The sequence below is a fragment of the Strix aluco genome, chromosome 1, assembly GCF_031877795.1.
Source record: "Strix aluco isolate bStrAlu1 chromosome 1, bStrAlu1.hap1, whole genome shotgun sequence".
NCBI classification, from domain to species: Eukaryota; Metazoa; Chordata; class Aves; order Strigiformes; family Strigidae; genus Strix; species Strix aluco.
In genome coordinates this window covers 37,515,487-37,538,041 of record NC_133931.1, presented here as the reverse complement: position 1 = coordinate 37,538,041, position 22,555 = coordinate 37,515,487, and the positions used below count along the sequence as shown (strand labels likewise).

Sequence of the window (22,555 nt, the reverse complement as noted above, 5' to 3'; positions counted from 1 at the left end):
TCTGTTTTCCACTGTCTTGTATTAGTACTTCCTATTTGGAAAAAAAAAATGTTCCTCCTGAGTATTATTTGACAAGGCTTATGTTATAAATCAGTTTTACAGAAAGCTTTGGTCATGCCAGTATTTGGCCTAGATGAAGTCAGCTAGTGTTGGAAAGAGATTTCTATCAGCTGGATAAGGCAAGACTTTTTGTGTTATTTTTTTTTTCTATGAATAGGCCCAATTTAGCCCCCATGAAAATCCTTAAAAAGAAATTCTTCTTGACTTTTTGCTCTAGTGTTCCCTGACCTTGCTTACCTTGTGTGTTAGGACCTCCATTCATGCTGTGGCTCTAATGAGGTACATTCCTCTTATGGTGTTGTGACTCACAGTTCTGATCAGTTGCTAACCTCCAAGTCCTGGTTTTGGAAGAAGTTACTATGAAAAAGTTATAATTCAACAAAAATTACCGTAGGTAGCTCTGTCCAGTCACAAGAATAGGAAAATTTTGGATTTTCTTCCAGCCATCTAATGTCTGATGAGAATGTTCAGTAATTGATTTTTTTGTTTGCTTTCTTGTGAACTCTACCCATTTCTTAAATGAGGCACAAACAGCTTCAGGAATTCACTGACATAATGTGAAGAGGAAAAACAGAAAAGCAGATGCTTTGTTCTTGTTCTGCCATTTGCTAGCCTTGTGTAGGTGTTTGGCCAGGAGAATCTAATAAAGTAACTACAGCAGCAAAAGATATTAACATTTGGATAATTGCTGTAAAGAAGAACAAAAAAGTGAAATTGAATATTCCCTGGAAACATACTCAAGTGCAATAATACTGTCTTAAATTCTTCATGTGGAAGAAATCCTCTGTGCAGAACCACCTAATCAGTAATAAAATAATTAATTTGAGACACAATCCATAAACCATTCTTTCTCCATAGAAAAGGAATGCATTGCTTGCTTGTGAAATGACCATCTGTTGACCATCTTATAATCTCTCTATTGCTACAACAGTGGAAAGCAAATGGGAACAACAGCAAAAGAAAAAGTAGTGGGAGAAGAGGATGGGGATTAGTGGGAATGAAACCACGGGTTGGCAGTGACACTGCAGCTGAGCCATCCATCGATGAGAACTCTTGATAGAAGTTCAGTTTCCCTTATTCCTGACACATTTAGATAATACTGCTCTAATAATGTGAAACAGATGAGACCACTTTGTTGTGCATGGTCCCGCTTACAGACAGAGATGTTGGCCTCACTTGGCATGCACCCAAGCAGAACAGTAAAATTAAAAATGAGTAGTACATTTTCACAGCTACCTCTTAATTTCTTCTGGTAAAACCTTGTAAAGTTTGAGTTCATAGAACATTTTTGAGGAATGTGGTATCTTTTGGGTGACAAATCTGATACTGATGTGTACTTAATTAGTTTACAAATTATTTATTTGAATAAATCAAAAGATATATTAGTAAATTTTCAGTGGATTTCAGGAAGGATAACCTTTATCCATCGCATAAAGTCAAGAAGTTGATTCCTTGCTTTTATTGCAAAATTCATTTATAACTATGAAACTGTGACCAGCTTTTCCACAGTATTAGAAGTGATACAATAAATCCAGGTGCAAAATTGTCCTCCTTGACACTGATTCGAGCATCATAAGAGCTTCTGTCTTTCATGGTTCTTGATTTGGGGCTTTTGCAAGTACTACCTCAACTATGAAATAGTAATGATAAGATTATCATTTTTATGAGAATGCATGAAAGACAGTTCAAAATCGGTTTTAGAGTTTCATGCTTATGTGGAATGGAGAGAATGTCCTTCCATCTTCTGTAATAGACTTAATCCTAGCTATTTGAATCTAATTAATAATATAAGGGAAGTTTTATTTTAAGGCCACCTAAAGCTGAGTTTTTCTACAATTTCTGAGGCAACATCCCCTACTGCAGCAATATGTAGGAAGTCCTTTATCGGAATAAAGATGTTTTTAAAAAAAAAACAAAACACCAGTACCTAGTTTATGAAATTTCTGAAACTGCTGGGAAGTCTTCAGTATGTGGCCCACAATTATTCTTAATCGTGCTGGATTTGTTTTTTATAGTCAGCTAGATTGCACTTATTTTTATAGTTCACCAATTCTGTTTCTCTGATACTGATAAGGAGAAGAAAGTTATGCTCAAATTCTGTTTGCAAGTTGAGCTGGTGCTAGTAGTTGCCAGCAATGTATATTTAACCTCATCAAGTTGTTTGCTAATGAGAAACATGCAGTACTACCAAGGGAGAGTAATTAGGTCAGCAAAGATTTTAAAGATCTTTATTACTATGTGTTTGATAGCTCAGCAGTTGTCTTCTAATTTAGAAGAGGACCAGAAGGAACCTGTGTATCTGACCTGTACAGAGGCTAATGTTAAGTGAACCCATTCTGTATTCTCCTGCCTCCTCCCATTTTTCCCCATCTTCCCCCTTTGTTACTCCTTGCTATTCAAATAGGCTTTTTACATTCTGAGTCAGTCATTTTGCTTTTACAGATACCAGAGACCATTTTGCTTCAACAGTGCAGGACACAATGGTGTCTGAATCCATAGCTAATACAAATGCTGATAGGAGTAACGAAAACTCAGAAACGCGCTATATTTACTTGGACTGCTTGGTTGTTTTAAGTATTCTCTTGCACATCTTGAGTCATGTAATTGTAAAAACATGAGGGTAAACTTTAAGTTTTGAAGCATTACTGCTTTAAGAATTATTTAGTTAAAATACTTTCTGTCCTTTGTATGACTTTTGTATTTGATAAAGGTCTCTTTCCTGCAGAGTGAGATTCAGTATGGTAGTTATTATTATGTAACATAGAAATACATCTTATGGTCATTACTGCAACCAAAAGATGGGTTGCAGCGCAGGCCTGTTGGAAGTTGGGACAGACCCTGACAGGCAGGTTAGCTGAGCGGCCATAACTGAGCCAGTGCTTGGACTGAATAGCAACTTTAAGATAGAAGTTTAGTTGGATATGAGAACAGTTTTTATTGTCAGAGAAATCAGGTTTCGGATTAGCATCCTGCAAAAAGCAAGACCCTTTTTAAAAATGGACCTTGATGGGTGTAGGAATGACAACTTCCGTAAGATTTGTCCAAGTTATCAGGGGTTTGGACTTGATGGCCCAGGATGGGACTTCCAGTCTACTGTAGTAAGAAAGCTTGCTCTTCCAGTCTTCCTTTGTCTGTATTTGACATTTTATCAGATTAGTCTTTTTGTCTTTTTTTCTTTCTGTATGTGAATTCTTTCTGGCAAAAAAAATGGGTCCCTTTTATGACATTCTGTTAAAACGCAGTTTTCTACAGGTGCTCCTGGTTAGCTTCTGAATCAGAAAAGTCCAGGCACATCTGCTCTTTCAGAGTTTTTTCCTGGACGTGTCTGTGCACATGAGGATTGTATCTGAAAGGCAGAGAGGATGTTCAGGGCACAGATCATTCAGCAGGGTGCAGGGCTGTGGCTGAACCAAATATGATTCCAGCTTCTGGATCTCTGCAGTATGCTTCTCTGCTCGTTGTTGACTGCAAAGCAAACTATGGTGCTTAAAACTGCACATCAATATACCTGTTTGGATTCCAAAACTGTCTATGCAGATGATTTTTAGCTGATGAGAAATGAGTGAAATCGCTGGATTTTAGATTCAGATGCATTTTTAATGCCTCTTCAGCACCTATGCTTGCATTTAGACATCTAAGCACCTTTAAAATTTGGTTCCTGATGTTATGGTGGCTTGGATTGGGAATAATCAGAGGGAAGTAAGCAAAATAATAGATGAAGGTGAGGTTAGGAGAGCTCTACTTTCCCCTAGTTTTTCTTTTATCCTCAGCATGACACTTTCTTGTGACACCCCTGACTATATGATGACCCAGTTCTTCACTCCAAAGATAGGATCATGCTGTGGGAAAGACAGCTGAGGATTGCTATCCTTCCCACCACTGGTGTGGGTGCTAATTACCAGTGTGTAGTAATTAACTTGCCTGTGCATCAGTAGACAAAGCAGGTCTGGAAAAAATGTTCCTTACTTCCTGCCTACCATTCTGAGTGATTTGGAACTATTCTTTGAAGTCAGCTGTGTCCAGGCTTATTGGCAGCTACTTTTGTAGCCTGTTGTACAGCCATAATAGAAGAAAAATTAAAGGAAGCAGTAAAGGGAAAAGGCCGTTTTTTTGCGTTTTTTTTTCCCCTATGTTGCTGCTTTCTTGGGTATCGTTTTAGGAGGTAAATGCAAGTCTGTTACACTAAGGAAGCAATTATAATCAGTGAATCTAATGACAAATGATTTAGCTAACTACCCTCATTACATTGAACATTTGATTACTCTGAATGTAATATTTGTCATTTTAAAGTGTTTCATTTACAGTGTGACTTCAAACAGTTTCTCTGTCTGAAGCCTCCTGTATTTATTTTATGGCATAAGTATGGCCCTCCACAGAATGATGGCAAATAATTCTTTATTCAGGGGTGTTATAATCCATGAGGTTTTCATGTCGTTGGGTTTTCTTTTTTCTTTTGATTTTTAAAAAGACAAGAAAAGGAAACTATTTCTGCCCTAGAATTTACACAAACATGAAACAAAATCTGTCTGAGGAATATAACATCTTTTTTATTTATACATGCACGTATACACACACAGCATCCTCTCAAGCTGCAGGCTTCTTGGCAAGCTGATGTTTTCCGTATCCTGTATAATTTTGTCAAGGCAGAAAATAGATGTGATGGCACTCATGGGTTCAGCCTGAACTAAAACTCTGTAATAGTTGATTTGGTATAAATGAGATACAATGACATAAAGGACATACCCACTTAGAGATAGCTAATTACTATGAAAGAAAGAGCTGGTCTGTCTCTCGAATAAACTGATGGGTCCTCAAGACAACACCTGCATTATCACAAAGACCAGGTCATATATCAATTCCTGTAATAAATGCATTAAAATCCACCTTAAAACTGGCAGATTCCTTCCCCCACTGTTTCCACTGGAAAGCTTTTCCAAACCAAATTGCTCATGTAGTTAAGAAGCTTATGCTGTTTGTCCTTGTGCCGCTGTTGTCCTATGATTTTAGTCTTACTCTCCTTTCCCTCATGTCTATCCATTTCAGTAATTGACATGTTAATGAGCAAAATTAACAGTTTTTGTCTTTGGCATCAAATGCAGAAAAGACTTACCTGAGGACAGTTACAGGTTTCAGAGAGTGGTTCTGTGAAAATGTTTTCTTTTTGGCAGTGAGATATTTAGGAAAACAGTTTTTCACCTGCTTTATATCTTCAATACTAGGTATTTGAACATTGCTCTGTGTTTAAAAAAGCAACAGTAAAACTGGACTGCAGTGCTACCTACACAAATTTATCATGTAGTCTATATGACTAAAAATTGGAAATGTAATACCTTTTAGATTTTTAAGATGTGGTTGCAGATGAGCTAGATAGTCACGGCTGAACTCTCTCTAAAGGCAAAATCTTTATGAAGGAGAGATTGAAAATTAAGCATTCACTCTGAAGGACATAACAAGGAAATAATAGCTAAATTTGTCTCCTGATGAACTTAATGAGAGGCATTTTAGGTAGAACAGAAATTAAGATTCATTACATCTAAGTGAAGCAAGACCAGAGAGAGAATAGAGAGATCCTAGACAAAGTAAATTAAATTTGTCTAGCTGGTCTAAAAGATACTGCCAGTTGGCTTGAATTTAGATTTGTTTTTTCTCTTCCAGTGCTATGTTCTTTCTGTGAGTGTAAATTCATTGTTTCTTTAGACTTTTGACAAAGTGTGATCAGTATTTAATTCAGATAGTGCTCTGAAATTGAAAGTTGTGCCTTTGGTAGATTATACGTACTGAGTCTTTGCTCACTGAGGTGGACATCTGATTCATTCTGCTTTCTTTATCCTCTGCAAACACAGAGAATATGTATCTGCAGTGATCAGAGGTGAAGCCTTTTCTTTCACTCTTGGTCACTGATTGGAATCCAGCCCAAGCCTGCAGCTTGTACAGCTCGTAGCTGTAGTAGAAACTCTGACCACCCAACGACTATTTGGCACATTGTCTTTTTTAACAGTGTATTCCGTGTCTGGAATATCAGGAGCCAAAAAGGAGCCATCTACTGTCTGAAAGGCAAATGTGGAAGCAATTAGTTAGTACTCGTGGGTTCAGTGTGGATTCGGCTGTTTGGATAATGATGGAAGAAGCAGGAAGGCAGCCGTAACTGACTGTGGCCCAAGAATTTCCCTTTCACATCACAAATAAGATGATTTCAAGTGATCTTGGAAGTAGGTGGAGATGGTGGAGAGTGGATTCCTAGAAAAATAGACGTTAAAATGTAGCGTGTGAAAAGTGGACAGTGTTACATAGAGCAGGTGGTATTTTTTTGCATTTTTTGGTCATCCATGACTTTCTGTCTTCACATTTCTATGCTTACATTTCTGTGATCCCCTGCTTGTGTATAAAGGTTTGAGAGTAGGGCTGTGATGTGCCTGCTGGGATGGTAGGGCTGTTCCTTTGCAAGCATCCTCCTCAGTTTGCACCTCAAATACTTGTACTCAATACCAATTTCTTAACATGCCCTCTTCACAGGCTGGAGAGAGTTTAAACTGGTGGGAGACCAGTAGTTTAGCCAGGTGCTGCAGGCTTGCAAAAAAATGAGCACTATGAAGAATCATCCCCTCTGTTTAAAGAGTCCAGTTTCTTAGGAATTTGGTTTTCCAGGGTTGAAAGTCTGTGTGCCAGCTATGCTCCCAGTCTACTCCTCTAAAGCAGACAGTTGCCAAGAAAGCCCTTAAGTTTCACTTCTTGAAATTTTCTTAACAACCCTCTCTACTTGTAGGTATTTCTATGTGTAACTAAATCTTAAGTATTCTCTGCTTTTCTTTGTGTATTTTGCTTGTCTCACCTTACAGTCACATCCTCCTCCCCACAGACTGCACTGTTTCCTACAGTTCTTGCTTACACTTACAGTAGAGACTGACAAAAGCTGGTTTGTCAGTTGGTGCCTGGAGTAAGCCAGGAATCATAGAATCATTTAGGTTGGAAAAGACTCTCAAAATCATTGAGTCCAACCGTTAACCTGACACTGCCAAGTCCACCACTAAACCATGTCCCTAAGCACCACATCTACACATCTTTTAAATACCTCCAGGGATGTTGACTCAACCACTTCCCTGGGCAGCCTGTTCCAGTGCTTGACAACCCTTTTGGTGAAGAAATTTTTCTTAATAGCCAATCTAATCCTCCCCTGGAGCAACTTGAGGCCATTTTCTCTCATTTTATCGCTTGTCACTTGGGAGAAGAGACTGACACCCACCTTGCTACCACCTTCTTTCAGGTAGTTGTAGACAGCAATAAGGTCTCTCCTGAGCCTCCTTTTCTCCAGGCTAAACAACCTCAGTTCCCTCAGCTGCTCCTCATAAGACTTGTGCTCTAGACCCTTCACCAGCTTTGTTGCCCTTCTTTGGATGTGCTCCAGCACCTCAGTGTCTTTCTTGTAGTGAGGTGTCCAAAACTGAACACAGTATTTGAGATGCAGCCTCACCAGTGCTGAATACAAAGGAAGGGCTTACTGAGTTGCTTACACATGAAATATGGTAAGTTTCAGAGCCACATGGTGTTAAAATTTTCTGTTCTGCAGTTCAGTTTGCACAGTAGTTGTGAAAGGTCAGAATATTAACTATGTATGCTCTTTGAGAATTTAAAATCGTGATACTGTCATGAAGGTTTTATCTTGTTATAATTAAACCTTTTTCTAATTACCGATGACACTGTACATAGGATTGTATCACCGATGTAGATGTTAAGACACATTTAAAATCACTAGATCTTAGTATGGGCTGAGAGGGTAATTATACTTGGTAATTTATCATTTATTGAGACTTACCATTTAGTGGAAAGAACATGTAAAACACTTTTAGATTTGTTTGCTGTGACAGTAAATAGTTTTCTGCAATGAATACTTTGTACTATAGATGCAACTGATTTTTTTTATACATATTGTATATATATTAAAAAGTATTTCCAAATGTGTGTATATGTATAATGTGCCTACTATACATATGCTCACCTATATAGTTAACAACCAGATGGCAGAACACAGAATTGTTATTAAAGAAATACAAAAGCATGTGTGCAAATATATGCAAATACACAGAGATATTATTTATCTATGTCATAAATACATGCTTTGTAGTTTGAGCTGAAGAAAAGAATTAGGGACACTACTTCTAACACTTTCTGACTCTGCACCTCTGTACTGAGGTATCCTTTGGCACATTGACCGTGCTTATCTACATGAACTTGAATATCCTGTGACCAAGGGATCGAAAATCAAGTAAAACTAAAATATATTTCCATCCATCTGTTGAAGTCATTATGAGTTTATTTGTATGTATGCTACAGTGATGAAGAAAATATAAGACTAAATTCTTCTCTGCTATAACATCAAAGCAAAACCTTTCTAGAGCAGAACCCTCAACTGGCCTTTATTTAATGCCATAACCCAGTTACCTGCCCTCACCCTTCTCCCCCACTCTAATCACTTCTTTACTATCCTTGTATTTTAAAGAAAAGATGATCAACATATAGTATAACCCTATGGGCTTCCTGGAACAACAAAGTGAGAATAAGACTAGAAACTTGACTTTGCTTGAATTATTTGCATGTACAGTTACTCAGGAATGTGTGTCTCTACATGTTTGGAGCCTCCTTAGGGATCAGTTTTCAATATTTCAGATTTTTCAGGATTTTACGTATCTGGGTTAATTTTGGAGGGTACCCTGTAAAATGCTTCACTAAGAAAACTTCTCCATCTCCTTTGTACTCAAGTTCTGGGAAAACATCTTTGGAAAGCATTCAACCTGTGATACATTTTTCTTTTTGAACCCTGTTTGTTACCTCATTCCAGTGTAAATTTTCCCTGAGATACCTGTCCCATTATTTGACATTGTTACCTAGGGGATATCTTAGAAAAGTGGAACAGAGCAGTAATCCCCTGTAGTTTTAATGCCTATTGGATTTTCTACCTTTTTTTAAAGAAAGGCTTTTCTGCTGTAGCTTAGAGAAATCGTAAGTCTTTTAGAAGTAAAACTAGCATCACATTTGCAAAGAACTATGATTTCATTCTTTTTCATTTCAAATGGATTAGAAAATACTGTCCAAATTGGGCACCATGCCAAGATTGCCATTAACTTTTCCCATAAAATATGATTAAGGACCTTAACAAGCATTTAGTAATTAAGTGAAGTGCTTTGGAAATTTATATGCTGTCCACAGTTCGTCATGTTCTGTAAAATACTGAAGACAGTTTTTATGAAAAGCAATAAAAGTAAAGCACTTGAGAAACATCTGGGAGTGTTATCTGATTGGGGGGGGGGGAATAGTTTCATTTGTAACAGGATATTTTGATATTTAAAATTAATGTTGTGTATAGTTGATTTTTGTTTGTTCTTTAGGTTAATGAATAATTGACTGAATTAATGGAGTAATTCCTATAATTGTGTATCCCATTCTAGTGTCCATGTTGCCATGTTGCTTCATTTTGTACCCTGAGTTGATTATTTTCCATGTACTCCATTAATGTGTGTACTGTTCTATATTTGGTTTCTGGTTTCATTTAGTGCAGCTGAATTTGCTGAAATAACAGTCCAAAGAGAATGGGAGTGCTGAGCAGCCTCTGAATGAGGCAGATTTTCCTGTGGCATGTCAGGAAAAAACAGTGTAGGCTTTCAGTCTGATAATGCTCAGTGGATGACGGGGTGATGCTTTGGTTTTTAGCTTTCCTAACAAAGAAAAAGGTTGGTCTGTTGCTGCTGAGGTAGTTTTTATGTGCTATGGCCACTCAAAGTGATTTATGAGTAATTTTCTCTGCAAGCCTCTTTTCCTTCCAGTAGTCTCCAGCTTCCTTTGACACAGAGTACATTCTGGATCATGCAACACACTAATGGAATAACAGAACTAGATTAGCTTTGCTGTGCTTTCTGAGGGGATAATTCAAACCTTATATTTGGGAGAAGATGCTTTTCAAAACTGCAAAGCTATGGGAAGCAAAATCTACTAGAATTAAAGGTGGCTGGATTTTTTAATCAGATTGGTTATTCCAGATTATTGAAGAATAAAAGGCTATTCAGATCTGCAGTCTGCACACCTGCCCTGCAAGTACGTAACAGTGTGAATAGCTTCTCTCACAGATAAAACCATAAAAAAGGGAGGAGAGCAATTTTTATCCATGTATGTTATATGAATCAGTGTTTTCACCACTGGAGGATCCAGGTGATCCTGTCATTTGAGAGTTAGGGTCCAAGGATGCATTCTTCTCGGTGTTTATTTTTGTATTTTATTGCAACTGAAATTTGGTTACCACACTCCATTAGTTCCAGCCTGGGTCGTGGCCCAGCTATCACCTTTAGGTCAGGTCTGCTCCTTGTGCTCAGGCAGTGGAGCTGGATTGCAGTGATACCTTGAGGTTTCCACTGGAGCATCTATTTTTTTTTTTTTTTTTTTCCCTACATGTTCCATAGTTCAGTGGGGTTTTTCTTGTCCTGTTTTATTTTGACCTTGGGCAGAATTGCTGCAGTGGTAGCCATTGTGTGGTTCTCACTCATATGCCTCATCCAGGCAGGGAAGCCTACCAGGTGTTTCTGTTTTCAGCTGCCTCAGCAGGTTTTAGGAGCTTTTCAACCAGCAGAACGAGTTTTGTGATCAGAGAATCACACAATGGCTTGGGTTGGAAGGAACCTTTACATATCATCTGGTCCAATCCCCCTGCCATAGGCAGGGACTGTTTTTTTTTCCCTTAAGTGATGCTGTAGAGGCAAAGAAACTGTGATCTTATCACAGACATATATAAGATATTTCCTCTGCCTATGAGACGTTTAATGATAGCTCATCTGTGGTGAGCAGTTAATTTTACCTGCTTATTGGATGAGGGAAAGACTGTAGATGTTGTTTACCTTGACTTCAGTAAGGCCTTTGACACCGTTTCCCACAGCATTCTCCTGGCAAAACTGGCTGCTCGAGGCTTGGATGATCGCACGTTTTGCTGGGTAAAAAACTGTCTGGATGGCCGGGCCCAAAGAGTGGTGGTGAACGGAGTTAAATCCAGTTGGTGGCCGGTCACAAGCAGTGTCCCCCAGGGCTCGGTTTTGGGGCCACTCCTGTTTAACGTCTTCACTGATGATCTAGACGAGGGGATCGAGTGCACCCTCAGTAAGTTTTCAGACGACACCAAGTTGGGTGGGAGTGTTGATCTGCTTGAGGGTAGGGAGGCTCTGCAGAGAGACCTGGACAGGCTGGAGCGATGGGCTAAGGCCAACTGTAGGAGTTTCAATAAGGCCAAATGCCGGGTGCTGCACTTCGGCCACAACAACCCCCAGCAGCGCTACAGGCTTGGGGAGGAGTGGCTGGAGAGCTGCCAGTCAGAGAGGGACCTGGGGGTGTTGATTGACAGCTGGTTGAACATGAGCCAGCAGCGTGCCCAGGTGGCCAAGAAGGCCAATGGCATCCTGGCTTGTATCAGAAATAGTGTGGCCAGCAGGGACGGGGAAGGGATCTTACCCCTGTACTTGGCACCGGTGAGGCCGCCCCTCGATTACTGTGTTCAGTTTTGGGCCCCTCACTACAAAAGGGACATTGAATTACTCGAGCGTGTAACAAAGCTGGTGAAGGGTCTGGAGCACATGTCGTACGAGGAGTGGCTGAGGGAACTGGGGTTGTTTAGTCTGGAGAAGAGGAGGCTGAGGGGAGACCTCATTGCCCTCTACAATTACCTGAAAGGAGGCTGCAGAGAGTTGGGGATGAGTCTCTTGAACCAAGTAACAAGCGATAGGACAAGAGGGAATGGCCTCAAGTTGCGCCAGGGAAGGTTTAGATTGGATATTAGGAAGTATTTCTTTACAGAACGGGTTGTTAGGCGTTGGAATGGGCTGCCCAGGGAGGTGGTGGAGTCCCCATCCCTGGAGGTGTTTAAGAGTCGACATAGCGCTGAGGGATATGGTGTAGTTGGGAACTGTCAGTGTTAGGTTAATGGTTGGAATAGATGATCTTCAAGGTCTTTTCCAACCTAGATGATTCTGTGATTCTGCTTATAAGGTAGAAAGAAAAAAATATTCCTCTGGGGTTCCTGAGGTGAACAAGATGGGAGAAGATCTCTGTGCTTCCTGTGTGCTCTTTACAAAAGCTCTTGCTTTCTGGTGTTGAATAAGAGAAGTTTTCCTGTTTTGAGAGAGAAGGATAGCATGGAAGCTCTCTGTACAAAATGTCAGCCTTCTTTGTGCCACACAGAAATTAGCCAACCTTTGTCTTTTAAAACAGTGCATGTTGCATTTGTCTGTTTTATAGAAGCTTTTTCTGGTACTATTCATGCATAAGTGAAGTGTGATAGAGGGAAGTGGGAGAATATGGGTTGATGAGCTTTAATATACACAATAGGTAAACCTGATACAGTAAGTATGCTTTCTCTATCACATTTGTGTCCTGCAGGTAAATAATGGTTTTCTTTGGCTTTTCTGTTCATGCACCAATTCATTTTCAAATAAGTGTGCAGAAATTGTAAAGAAAAGCAGTTTGTATTTTATTTGCACGTGCATGCATGAGTGCACACATTGCAAATGCCATTTTGCTTGTATGATGCATATTTGCCACTTGCAGAGTTTTTGCTTTTTTGTTTCTTTTTGTATTGTGAGCTTGTGTATGTTTCCTCCTATCAGTATGGCATTTCATGTTTGGGATTCTGGTTTTATATTATTGCCGTTAATATAAAAAAGCTTGTAGTGCAGTACTGTTTATATGCCAAGTTTCCCAAAGTCATTAAAATCTAGTCAGTTGCTACAAACTTTTTCGTGGATAGCTTTGGTGAAAATCACTTTCAGATCCAGTTTTTGTACTAACTACACATTAAAATTTTGCACTATACTGTCAAAGGGCAGAGGGACGGTGTTTGTCTCCAGAATAAAAAATGTTCCTTATTACTTTAAAAGAAAGAGCGATAGTGCCTATTTACCATGTATTATTCCTTGATCCTCACTTAGCATGAAATTAAAAAAAAAATAAAATTCCAACCTTAGGATGGTGTCTAAGAATAGTCACAGACATTTTGTTCAGGAATTCAAACAATTAACAGGTTTTGCCTTATTGTTTGTTCTTTCAGTGCATTCTACCTGGACAAGTCAAATCTGCCTCCAAATTCAACATCTAAAGCGGCTTATATAGATAAGGTAAATAAAAATGCTAAATGCCTAATTAAACTTTGTGTGTTACAGACTGTGTTGTTGTAATCCTTCCTGAGGCTCTCTTAATTTCATTGAAAAATTGAATACTTTAAAGCTGGGGGGGGGTGGTGGAAGGGGTTGTGCCAGGGAAAGAAGCTCTTTTACAGCATTTTGTCCCACCTGTGTTTTAGGGGTATGTGGTGCCCTGTGGTTCTGTATCAAAAGGTGTGGCTGGAGGGCATCAGTGTATTTGAGAAGGGGAACCAATGTTTTCCTTTTTCACTGTGCTTTCAGAGCAATGCAGTTGCTCCAGGAGCATGTGGGGGGTGGTAGGGCAGGGTTGGGGGAGAGCAGGTGCAGGCAGAAATTATTTGTTCTGAAAACTGGAAGTGCTGTTCCAAATTAAATACTCCTTCAGCATCCTGTGCAGAAGGCTTTCTTCTGAACCTCCTCATTTAGTTTTTTTTTTCAAATGCCTTCATCTGTCTTTAAACCTCTGTGACTAAGAGATCCCATGGGCTATGAAAATTCACTTAATGCTCTTGCTTATTGTTGGAGAGTTAATGCCCATATTGCAGCCCAATAGGGGGGGAAGAAAGAAGTTCCTAGGGTCTTGCCTACACTGACTTCAAAAGTGACTGAGCTACTGTGGCTTGAGAAGTACAGTGATCATAAGATGAGCCCTATGACACTAAAATTTTATGTCGGTATCATCCAGCATGGGTATTAACAGACTGATAGTTCCTGTTTCTCGGATCCATGCTGGACTGCATGGGAGGGGAGGAGGACATGTGCCAGTCTCTCTCCTTCGCTTGTGAGTCAGCAGCTTAACTTCCTAAGCAATCACAGGTGCAGCAGGAGACACTTAGCTGTATGTGGAGTGCTTGTTACCCCTAAACCTCTTCCCTGTCTGTTTCAGTGAAAAGTTCAAGGGCAAAATAAAAGCATCTCATGATCCAAATCTGACCAAGGAATACTAGGTTAAGCTAATGCATTTATTTTGCAGTTGGAGCAAGCTAAGAATGAGTGCATGATCTGTTCATGACTGTGCCTTTTACTCTATTCTCCATAGCTCTGCATTAGTAAATGGAACCAGCTAAAATAAATTTAAATGGATGCAAGTTAAACCAATAGGACTTAAACCAAGTTAAATCTATTTGTGCCCAGGTTTAAATATGCTGGTTGTTATAATTGATTTGCTTGACCTCTATGCTTTTCAATGAAGTAACCTTCATATAAGAGCCAGCGAGACTGCCATTTCCCTAATTAGTTAAAACTGTCTTTAGGGAATTAATCTGTCTTACAAAAGATTCATTCTTTGAGTAGCAGTGGGGTTTGTGTTTCTGGAATAAAGAGAATAGGGAATTTGGAATTATGAAGTCTGCAAAACCATCTTGTGAATGTCTCCTTTACACAAAGCACCATGAGATGATGTTTTGCATTGCTAGAACACTCTTGAAGATTCCTCTTCTGAGAGCAGCCTTCCACTTGAAGCTGCCTTCTTTACTAGTTGGATCATTTATTTTCCATATGGTAATACCAAGGTTGTTTTAAGTTAACTATGGAGTTAACTGTTCTTGTTTTGTAGTATGTTTTTGTCACTTTTGTTCATTTTTATTTTTCCATGTGGTTAGTCAGGATTAGGAACTAGACATTTGCATAAATAAAGGACAGTGTTGTCTTAATTCTAAGCTGATTTTCTCAGTGAGTCAATTAACCAGTCTTGGCATCCCTCCTGTATATGCATACAGTTGTAGGTTGCCTCTTCATGGCTTCCTTTCTTTGCCAGTACCATTAATGGAAATGGCACTGATGTGTCTATTCAGTCTGTTGAAGTGAAAAACACTTCTGTAAGCAGACTGGGAATGAAACAGTCAGTGATGGTAAGAATTTAAAAGTTTGAAAAAGTTGTCAGGTCATGGAACAGAAGACTGTGTGTTCTGTATTTATGTTATGGAATTTGGCTTCAGCTTTCTCAGCCAGCCCTCACATTTCATCTGCATCTGTGATGACCTGAGAGCATTTCATGTGCTCTCAGTAGCACATATTTAAATATATCTCTCTCTCTTCCTCTCTTGCAGCTGATGAGGCCTCTGAATTGCTTGGATGAACTTTACCGACTCATAGGGTCCTTTATCCGATCCAAGCGCACCGCTGCCTGTGCATACACTGCGTGCAGTGCTTCTGGAGTTGGATTGCTTTCAGTGTCTTCTGAACTCTGTAGCAGGCTTGGAGCTTGTCACATCATTATGTGCAACAGTGGAGTTCACCGGTATGACAATTTCTTTTCCTCCCTTTGTTTCTGTCAGTCATTCGGGCATTGCAGGTTGGAGACCACTGCTTTTTATTTATGGAGAGGTCTTACACTAAATATCTAACACGCTTGAAAGATGTGTGGTGAAATTCTAGAATTTTATTTGCGGTGATTGACAGAAATGAGCAGTATGATTTTGGTTTGTGCAGTTGTAATGGATTGTTCCTCATTCAAGTCAGAAAAAGGTGGAAATCTTAATTGCTGAAGCAGAAAAAGGAAGGTTTACTAGGTGGATAACACATACTATAATAAACTCTTAATACAGGCAAGAAATGCTGAAATTTGTATTTGTAAGCTAGGGGGAATTGTAGTAGAGCTTATTTCAAGGAAAAAAACGAAACAGAAGAGATATGAATTTTTGCAGGTGTGCCTTATGAGAACTAGAAGTTCAGCCTGTAGAACGATTGGTGTCATTAATACAGTATCAATAAATGAACTGAGCTATAATCAACTGATCTTTGTCATCAACACTAAGAGATTTTAATAGACATATGTAAATATGACAATAGTGTCATTATAGAGCTCTCTAATACTTAATGATATTAATCAAAGGCAGCAATTTGTTTATGTACCAGCTGGGCAGATTACAATTTTTTTGTACATTATGCCAAAAAAAAAAGCAAAGACTACAATAAACCAAACATAAACAACAATCTGATGCTAAATATCTGCTCTTTTTATAAGAATTCCAAACTGTAGATTATCAGTAGTAATATGTTAAAAATATACTCCTGAGTTTCTGATCTATGCAAATCCTTATTTTAGCAGACTTGCTTACTAGCACATTGTGTACTGGTATGAGAATTACTTTCTCCTCATTTTAAGTGATGTCCTTTCTTTAAAAGAGCTTTGAGGATGAAAAAATAAAAGCAACATAGCTGCAATGCAGATTATCAGTCATGAAAACCAGGAAGAGGTCCATGTATAGCCAACACAATTAAGTTGTATAAAAGCAGTGCTTGCTATTTCTTTCAAGAGTTTGCAACAGGCTATTTAAATTACTCTTCATCAATGATACAAGTGTACATAGCATGCTGTATACTTGATTTTGGGCAGTAACAGAAAAAGGCTGTATTTAACACTAGTCACTATATCAGATGAAGATGGAAATACTATATAGCATGGACTGCCATGAAGTTGTCATTTCACAAGGCCATGAAGCTATACAGCTTTTCTCTCTTTATTTTGGTTTCAATTTCATTTCTTATGTGATCAGAAAAGACTTTGGTCTTAGTTCTGCCATTTTTTTAGAAATCTGAAAAATCACACCTCTGGGTTTCATCATTATTTGATGGATTACATTCTGAATTCGACAGTATATTTGTGCCAGAAATCCTCACGATTTAAGAATAAAGTCAGAGCAACTTTAATAGCCCATATATAAACTGTTACCCCACAGTGTGTGGGACACAAATTATTCAGAATAATTTGGTGACTGAATAAGAGGTGGTATGCTTGATTCTGAATGTGAGCTGTTCTTAGATGAAAACAAATTATTCATCAAATTTCTGCTCAAAACTAGGGCTAATTCAAAGGTTTAAATGTCTAAGTATATTTTAAAACAACAAAACATTAGAAAAACAACATATTGGATTTCAAGACTATATTATGAGCAAATGGAATGGGATTTAAATGTGTTGTGTGTGTTTCCATCTAGATCTTAAAGGATTCACTGTCACCTATTTACATGAAGTAAAGGTGCAAAACACTTTTCTCTAAAGCATGACCAGTGCTCCTTTACAGTGAGTCCATTTGAGCTTTTGTACAAGATACTGTTACTTCACTTGTGCATTCATACTGCCTTTGTGGCTACCATCTGTTCAGAGAACGAAGCATCAACTCTTGGCATTATCAGAGACATTTTATGATAGGCCCTCCAGGAAAAAGGATTTTATAGGTATTCAAGGAGATTTTGCCCTGAATTTCCAAAAGTTCAGAAGAAAACTTATGTATTTAAGAGACTAGAAGGGATTCTTGAGCTATTTTTTTTGAAGTGGTAAAAGTTGAGGAAGTTTTTTTAATAGTTTCCTGAAGTTACTGTTGTGCATGCAAACTGGATGGATGAAGTTTTTCCTTAGCATTTGAAGTCATACTAAGTCACTTCATGTGCTGCTTTCTCTTTCTGACATCCCTAGGCCACATCTCTACAGTCCAGCGCTAAGTAGGCTCTGCTTTTTGACATTCTGAAATTGCCCAGATAGAAAGCTTGTTTTGTCTCTAGCTAGTAGGCTTGCTGGGTGAAATTTGTTCCCGACATTTCTACTGCTAAATTTTGCTGTGTTTTTGTGAACCTACTCCCTTGCTGCTCTGCAGAGTGAAACTGTTTTGCAGCACCATGAAATACTGTGAGGAGGACAGAAGAGGGAAAAGTAAGACGCTGGATATGATAAACCACTGTAGACATAAATTATTTTGTTTGTTGTCTGCAATCTTGAAGGCTTAATTCTTCTGTTTGTTGGACTATTATTTAATCAGGGCAGATAATCTTGCAAAATAGGGCTCTAAGTTGTAAGTTAGTTCTTCAGAGTTCAAGGTACTGATTTTCAGTAAGAGGATGTTTATCTCTGGTTGTATTCAGCAGTGTATCTGGCCTTCTGTGTTCTTAGAAACTAAATGCTGGGAAGTGCTTGATTGTGATCAGTTGCAGAAATCCACATTTTGCAGGCCTAGACCAAGGACTTGTGACTGTTTTTTAACACTACGGATATTAAATGAGTTGAAAACTGGTATTATCTACAGATGCTACTAGGCAAGCAGATAGAGGAAAGCTGTGAATTGTCCTTGCAGGTTAAACTTTGAAACTGTATTCTTCACTTATCAGTCTTGCCAGCTTAAAAATGAAGACTAATCAACTCAGAACAAGGTTTCTGTATGCTTTCTTTTGCTAAAAGCCCTTAATTTTAGCCTAATTTCTATGATTGGTCTCTAATGGGAGAGAATATCTGAGAGTCTGTGGAAGAGTACAGGGTGCTCTGCTGGTCAGCATCTTTCTTTTGTTCATGTGGAATGGGAGCTGAGCAAACTATTCATCTGTCAGAATTCAGATATATTTAATAGACTTTAAGCAAAATATATATGAACCTTCTCTCACTCAATTTAGCTGTCTCTTACTGAACTGACTGTAGAGCCCTTGCTGTGTTTTCTCAACTTAGGTGTCATGGATTGACAGCGGGTGGGGGGGCAGAGGGGAGTGACAGCCACCCCTCCTTCTAACCAGAAGCAAATCCCAGATAGTTTAGGAGGAAGGAGCTGCGGGGGCAGTCCAATGCAGAAGAGGCCAAGAACTATGAAACAGCAGCTTTGTCTGCTTTGACAGTGATTGCTGATCTCTGGATCAGCAGTGTCTTGGTTTCTGACTTGTCTGTGATCCATATTAAATTGCTTTTTACACTGCACTAGGCTAAAACAGCTTGACAGAGTTCATATTTTCATCCCTGTATCCAAGATAATGCTGGGGATTTTGAATTGCTGGTGATTGCTTTGCTTTGATTTTTATTATGACAATATGTTTACCAATTTACATTAGAGCCTGAAATCCTATATCTATTTCAGACAGCAGTTCATTTCAAATATATTTCGATCACCAGAAAAACAAGGATGGGAAAAAATAAGTCCTTTTAACCTTCACTGTCCTAAGTGGCATGTGAATACTACAAACTCCCCTTGGATTGTCATAACTGAACATGCCTTGTTGGTCAACTTCAGGCACAGAGCTCTAAAGTAGTCCGATAAATCAATAGTTTGCATTTCTATTTTCCCTTTTTTATCATCCATAATTATATTTCTGCCTGCCAATCAGCTGTCACCCTGTAAACAATGCTTTGCTTTCTTTACTTGTATTCGTTCTGTTTGAAGTTGCAGTCACTCTGTACAAATGTAGGTGATGAAAGGCACTTTTAAATTTTATTGAATCATGATGCCAGCTCTTGCTTGAGGGAGAAGAGCAAGACTGCACTGCACAGACATGTCCTAGCCTCTTTCCATGCCAAAATGAAATTAGGTGCAGCAGCTGCAGAAGCCTGTTCAGGGACCATAGGCCTTGCAGGCTCAAAGGAATCATTTAAAGCATCCAAATGAAACAAATCCCAAGTTTATTTAAAATTTTGCATTTCCTGGTGGATGAAGAGAAAAGAAGTCTTTTATAATCTTGATGAACCCCATAAAAATCACTGTCTTATTTTCTTTTCTGAATTTCAATTTCCTCTCCAGAAAGTGTCTCCTTAGTGTTACCATTCTTCAAGCAGTGGGCTTCTGGCTGGCAGACGCTCGGCTGAATGATGAGGCAGGTTTTGCCAAGAGTTGATTATACTGTCTCCCGTAGCTGGCACAGCTCCTGCAAGCCAGCTTAACCTGCTCCATCTTCCACATAGCAAAGCAGAGTAACACCATAAGCTGTCCATCATGACCAGCTGCCTTTCTGTGAATCAAATGAAACAAGGTGAAAAATAGGTACTCGAATGTATATTTTAGATATTCTATCATAAGAATTACTCCTTTTAGATTATTTTAGAAATCTTTCTGTAGGAATTTAGTTCTGAGCTCAATGACTGCATGCTACAGAAAAAAATGTCTCCTTGAATTTTGCTGCTGTATTTAGGCTGGCTATTAGCTCCACAGTAAGAAAGCATTCTGGGATTGATGGGACTACTTTCAGGAGGCAGATCAGCACAGACTGAAATCCTTGCTCCTCTCCAGCCTTCTGGTCTAAACTGTGCTTTTAGTCTTGCTACCTTCCCATTTAGTCAAGATTCCTTTGTATTTTTTAAATATCAGTTTTGTTATGTGTTTGTTGTCGTAGCCCCCCCCCCCCCCCCAACCCCACCACTCACTCAAACCCAAGACAGTGTATCCACAATTAGTGTATTTTTGTGATATCTTGCATACTGAGGCATAAGCAAACTTTTCATAAAATAATTTAAGATAGTAGAGTATTTCATTCTGTGCTGCTTACTATGTGAAAACAGTTATGTAATTAAATATGTGAGAATTTGTCTTAAGACAAACTAGACAAGACATTTAACACAAATAGGCTTTTACTACAGTGATAATCATTTTATTTTGATCTATATTTGCCTTTCATAGGCAATCTGCTACATTTTTGCTTTGTTATCTCTAATATGTATGTGAAGGACTATAGTCTTAGAGTACTCTTGCATGTTTTAAATTCTGAGACACTTTAGTTTAAAATGCAATTTGAAATGCAGAGAAGTGCATAAAAAGCACAGAGACAGATAAGATGGATCAAAGTTGTTACTAGTATGGATTTCAAGGTAGTTTTTGAATTTGGATTCCTTTTAACATTATGGACATTTAGTAGTAGGGTTGACATACAACTCAATCACCGTGCTCTGTAGAATCATCCTCTCACGCTTCAGTTCCTGCAGTATTGCTTTATCTGCAGTCCAGGTCTTTGCAAGAATACAATTCTTCCTTACAAAAACGGCTACATTACAACAAAAATAGAGTAGATCCTTTTGAACAATTAAAAACTTATTCAAATCTTCTTTAATTTTTGAGGTGGAAGAGAGTTAAGTGAATAACATGAACTATTACAAGACAGGAAGCAAATTGCAATTTTCCAGCAGATTTACTTGCCTGGTTACATGGGAAGAAGCCTTTAATGTGAACGACTTCCTGCACAGAACAAGAGATAGTGGCCGAATCTGGGTTTTCAGTTGGCTTCAGATTTTTTTGTTTGTTTTTTGCCAGTATGACTGAGCAAACAAAAGGCATTTGAACCTTTTGAAAATGCTGTTCTTTCATCAAACAAAGAATATTTAACGGTGGAAGTGCCTTCCTGCAACATTTCCAGCTGATAAAAGGTGGCAAGATGTTACAGGAAGAATGTTTGTGAAAACTGTGTAGTTTTTTTTAACACTGACAGAAGATGTACAGTGAAAAGAAGTGCTTTTTTCACACACACACACCCCCCCCCCCCCCATTATTCTTCGAAAAGCTATCTTTCTTGAAACAGAGATAATAGTGACATTTTATTTCTGGAAATAGTTTGGATGATAGTAATCTCCCAAATAAACTACAGAAAAAAAAATCATCATTATGTACTGCATATTTAATGCTTCGGGATTAAAAATTACTAATATTGAATATAATAAACCTGATGTAAACTGTATTTGTAAACTACAAAAGAGGTAATTAACTAACTTCAGGTCTGAAATATGGCTAATGTATACTTACCTCCCAAGAATGGTTCTCTAGCTTGGTGAGTTTATGCCATCCACTTCAGCAAGTCAGAAATCTTTTGGTAACTTGTGTTTGAAAATACCTGGTAGAGCTGGGTTTGGTTATCCTGTTGTGGGATGGTGGATAAGGGAGTTGGGATATATTTATCTTGAGGTTTGCACAACTACATAGTCACAGTGGTTCCTCTTGTGAAGGAAACCTGTGCGTGCAGATGCTTAATGGATAAAAGGCAGAAGTCCCCTTAATCATGGACTAACCATTTCTGTGTGATGTTGTAATATATTCCACAGAGAGTTACTTTTCAAAGCATTGTTTATAATTACTGAACCATAATAACCGAATAAATGTATTTTACGTGCAGAGTAATGGCTTTCTATACGTTGGCAAAAATAACATAAGTTTTGGACTAACCTTTAGTGGATGGTTTCAATCCGAGGCTGATTTTAAAGTAGTGGTCTTTCCACACTGGGAACATCTCAGCTTCACAAAGGTTCATAAAGGATTGAACCTAAGTCCTGAACTCCATTAGAGTTTTACTGTAATTGTAAAATACAATATTGTAGTTTAATGTATGGATTTCTTGCTCGTTTTCTCTCTTAATACCTATCGGCTGGCCCAACCTCCCTCTCTCTGTGAGATGAAATTTTGTTCAGCAAAGTTTCAGTATATGGGCACAGAGAATGCAAACTTCAGTTTTACTTACATGGAGACATATTCCCATGACGAGAACAGCTTGGAGATTGTGGGAGAGTCTTGAGTTAGGCCTGTCCATACTTTTTATGCTTATTTCTTATAGTCCTGTACAACATTTTCCCTCCTTTTTAGATTTATCATGGCCTATTTTCTA

General features: G+C 38.5%; 1 protein-coding gene across 1 annotated transcript in view; it reads left to right on the top strand.

The window, feature by feature from the left end:
- Window positions 1–22,555, top strand: part of PREX2 (phosphatidylinositol-3,4,5-trisphosphate dependent Rac exchange factor 2) — a 187,488-nt gene that overhangs the window by 144,168 nt on the left and 20,765 nt on the right. Inside the window, exons 37-38 of the mRNA XM_074817673.1 lie at window positions 13,133–13,199; window positions 15,275–15,465. Of these exons, the coding sequence (XP_074673774.1) occupies window positions 13,133–13,199; window positions 15,275–15,465 (258 nt within the window). The remainder of the gene's footprint in view (window positions 1–13,132; window positions 13,200–15,274; window positions 15,466–22,555) is intronic.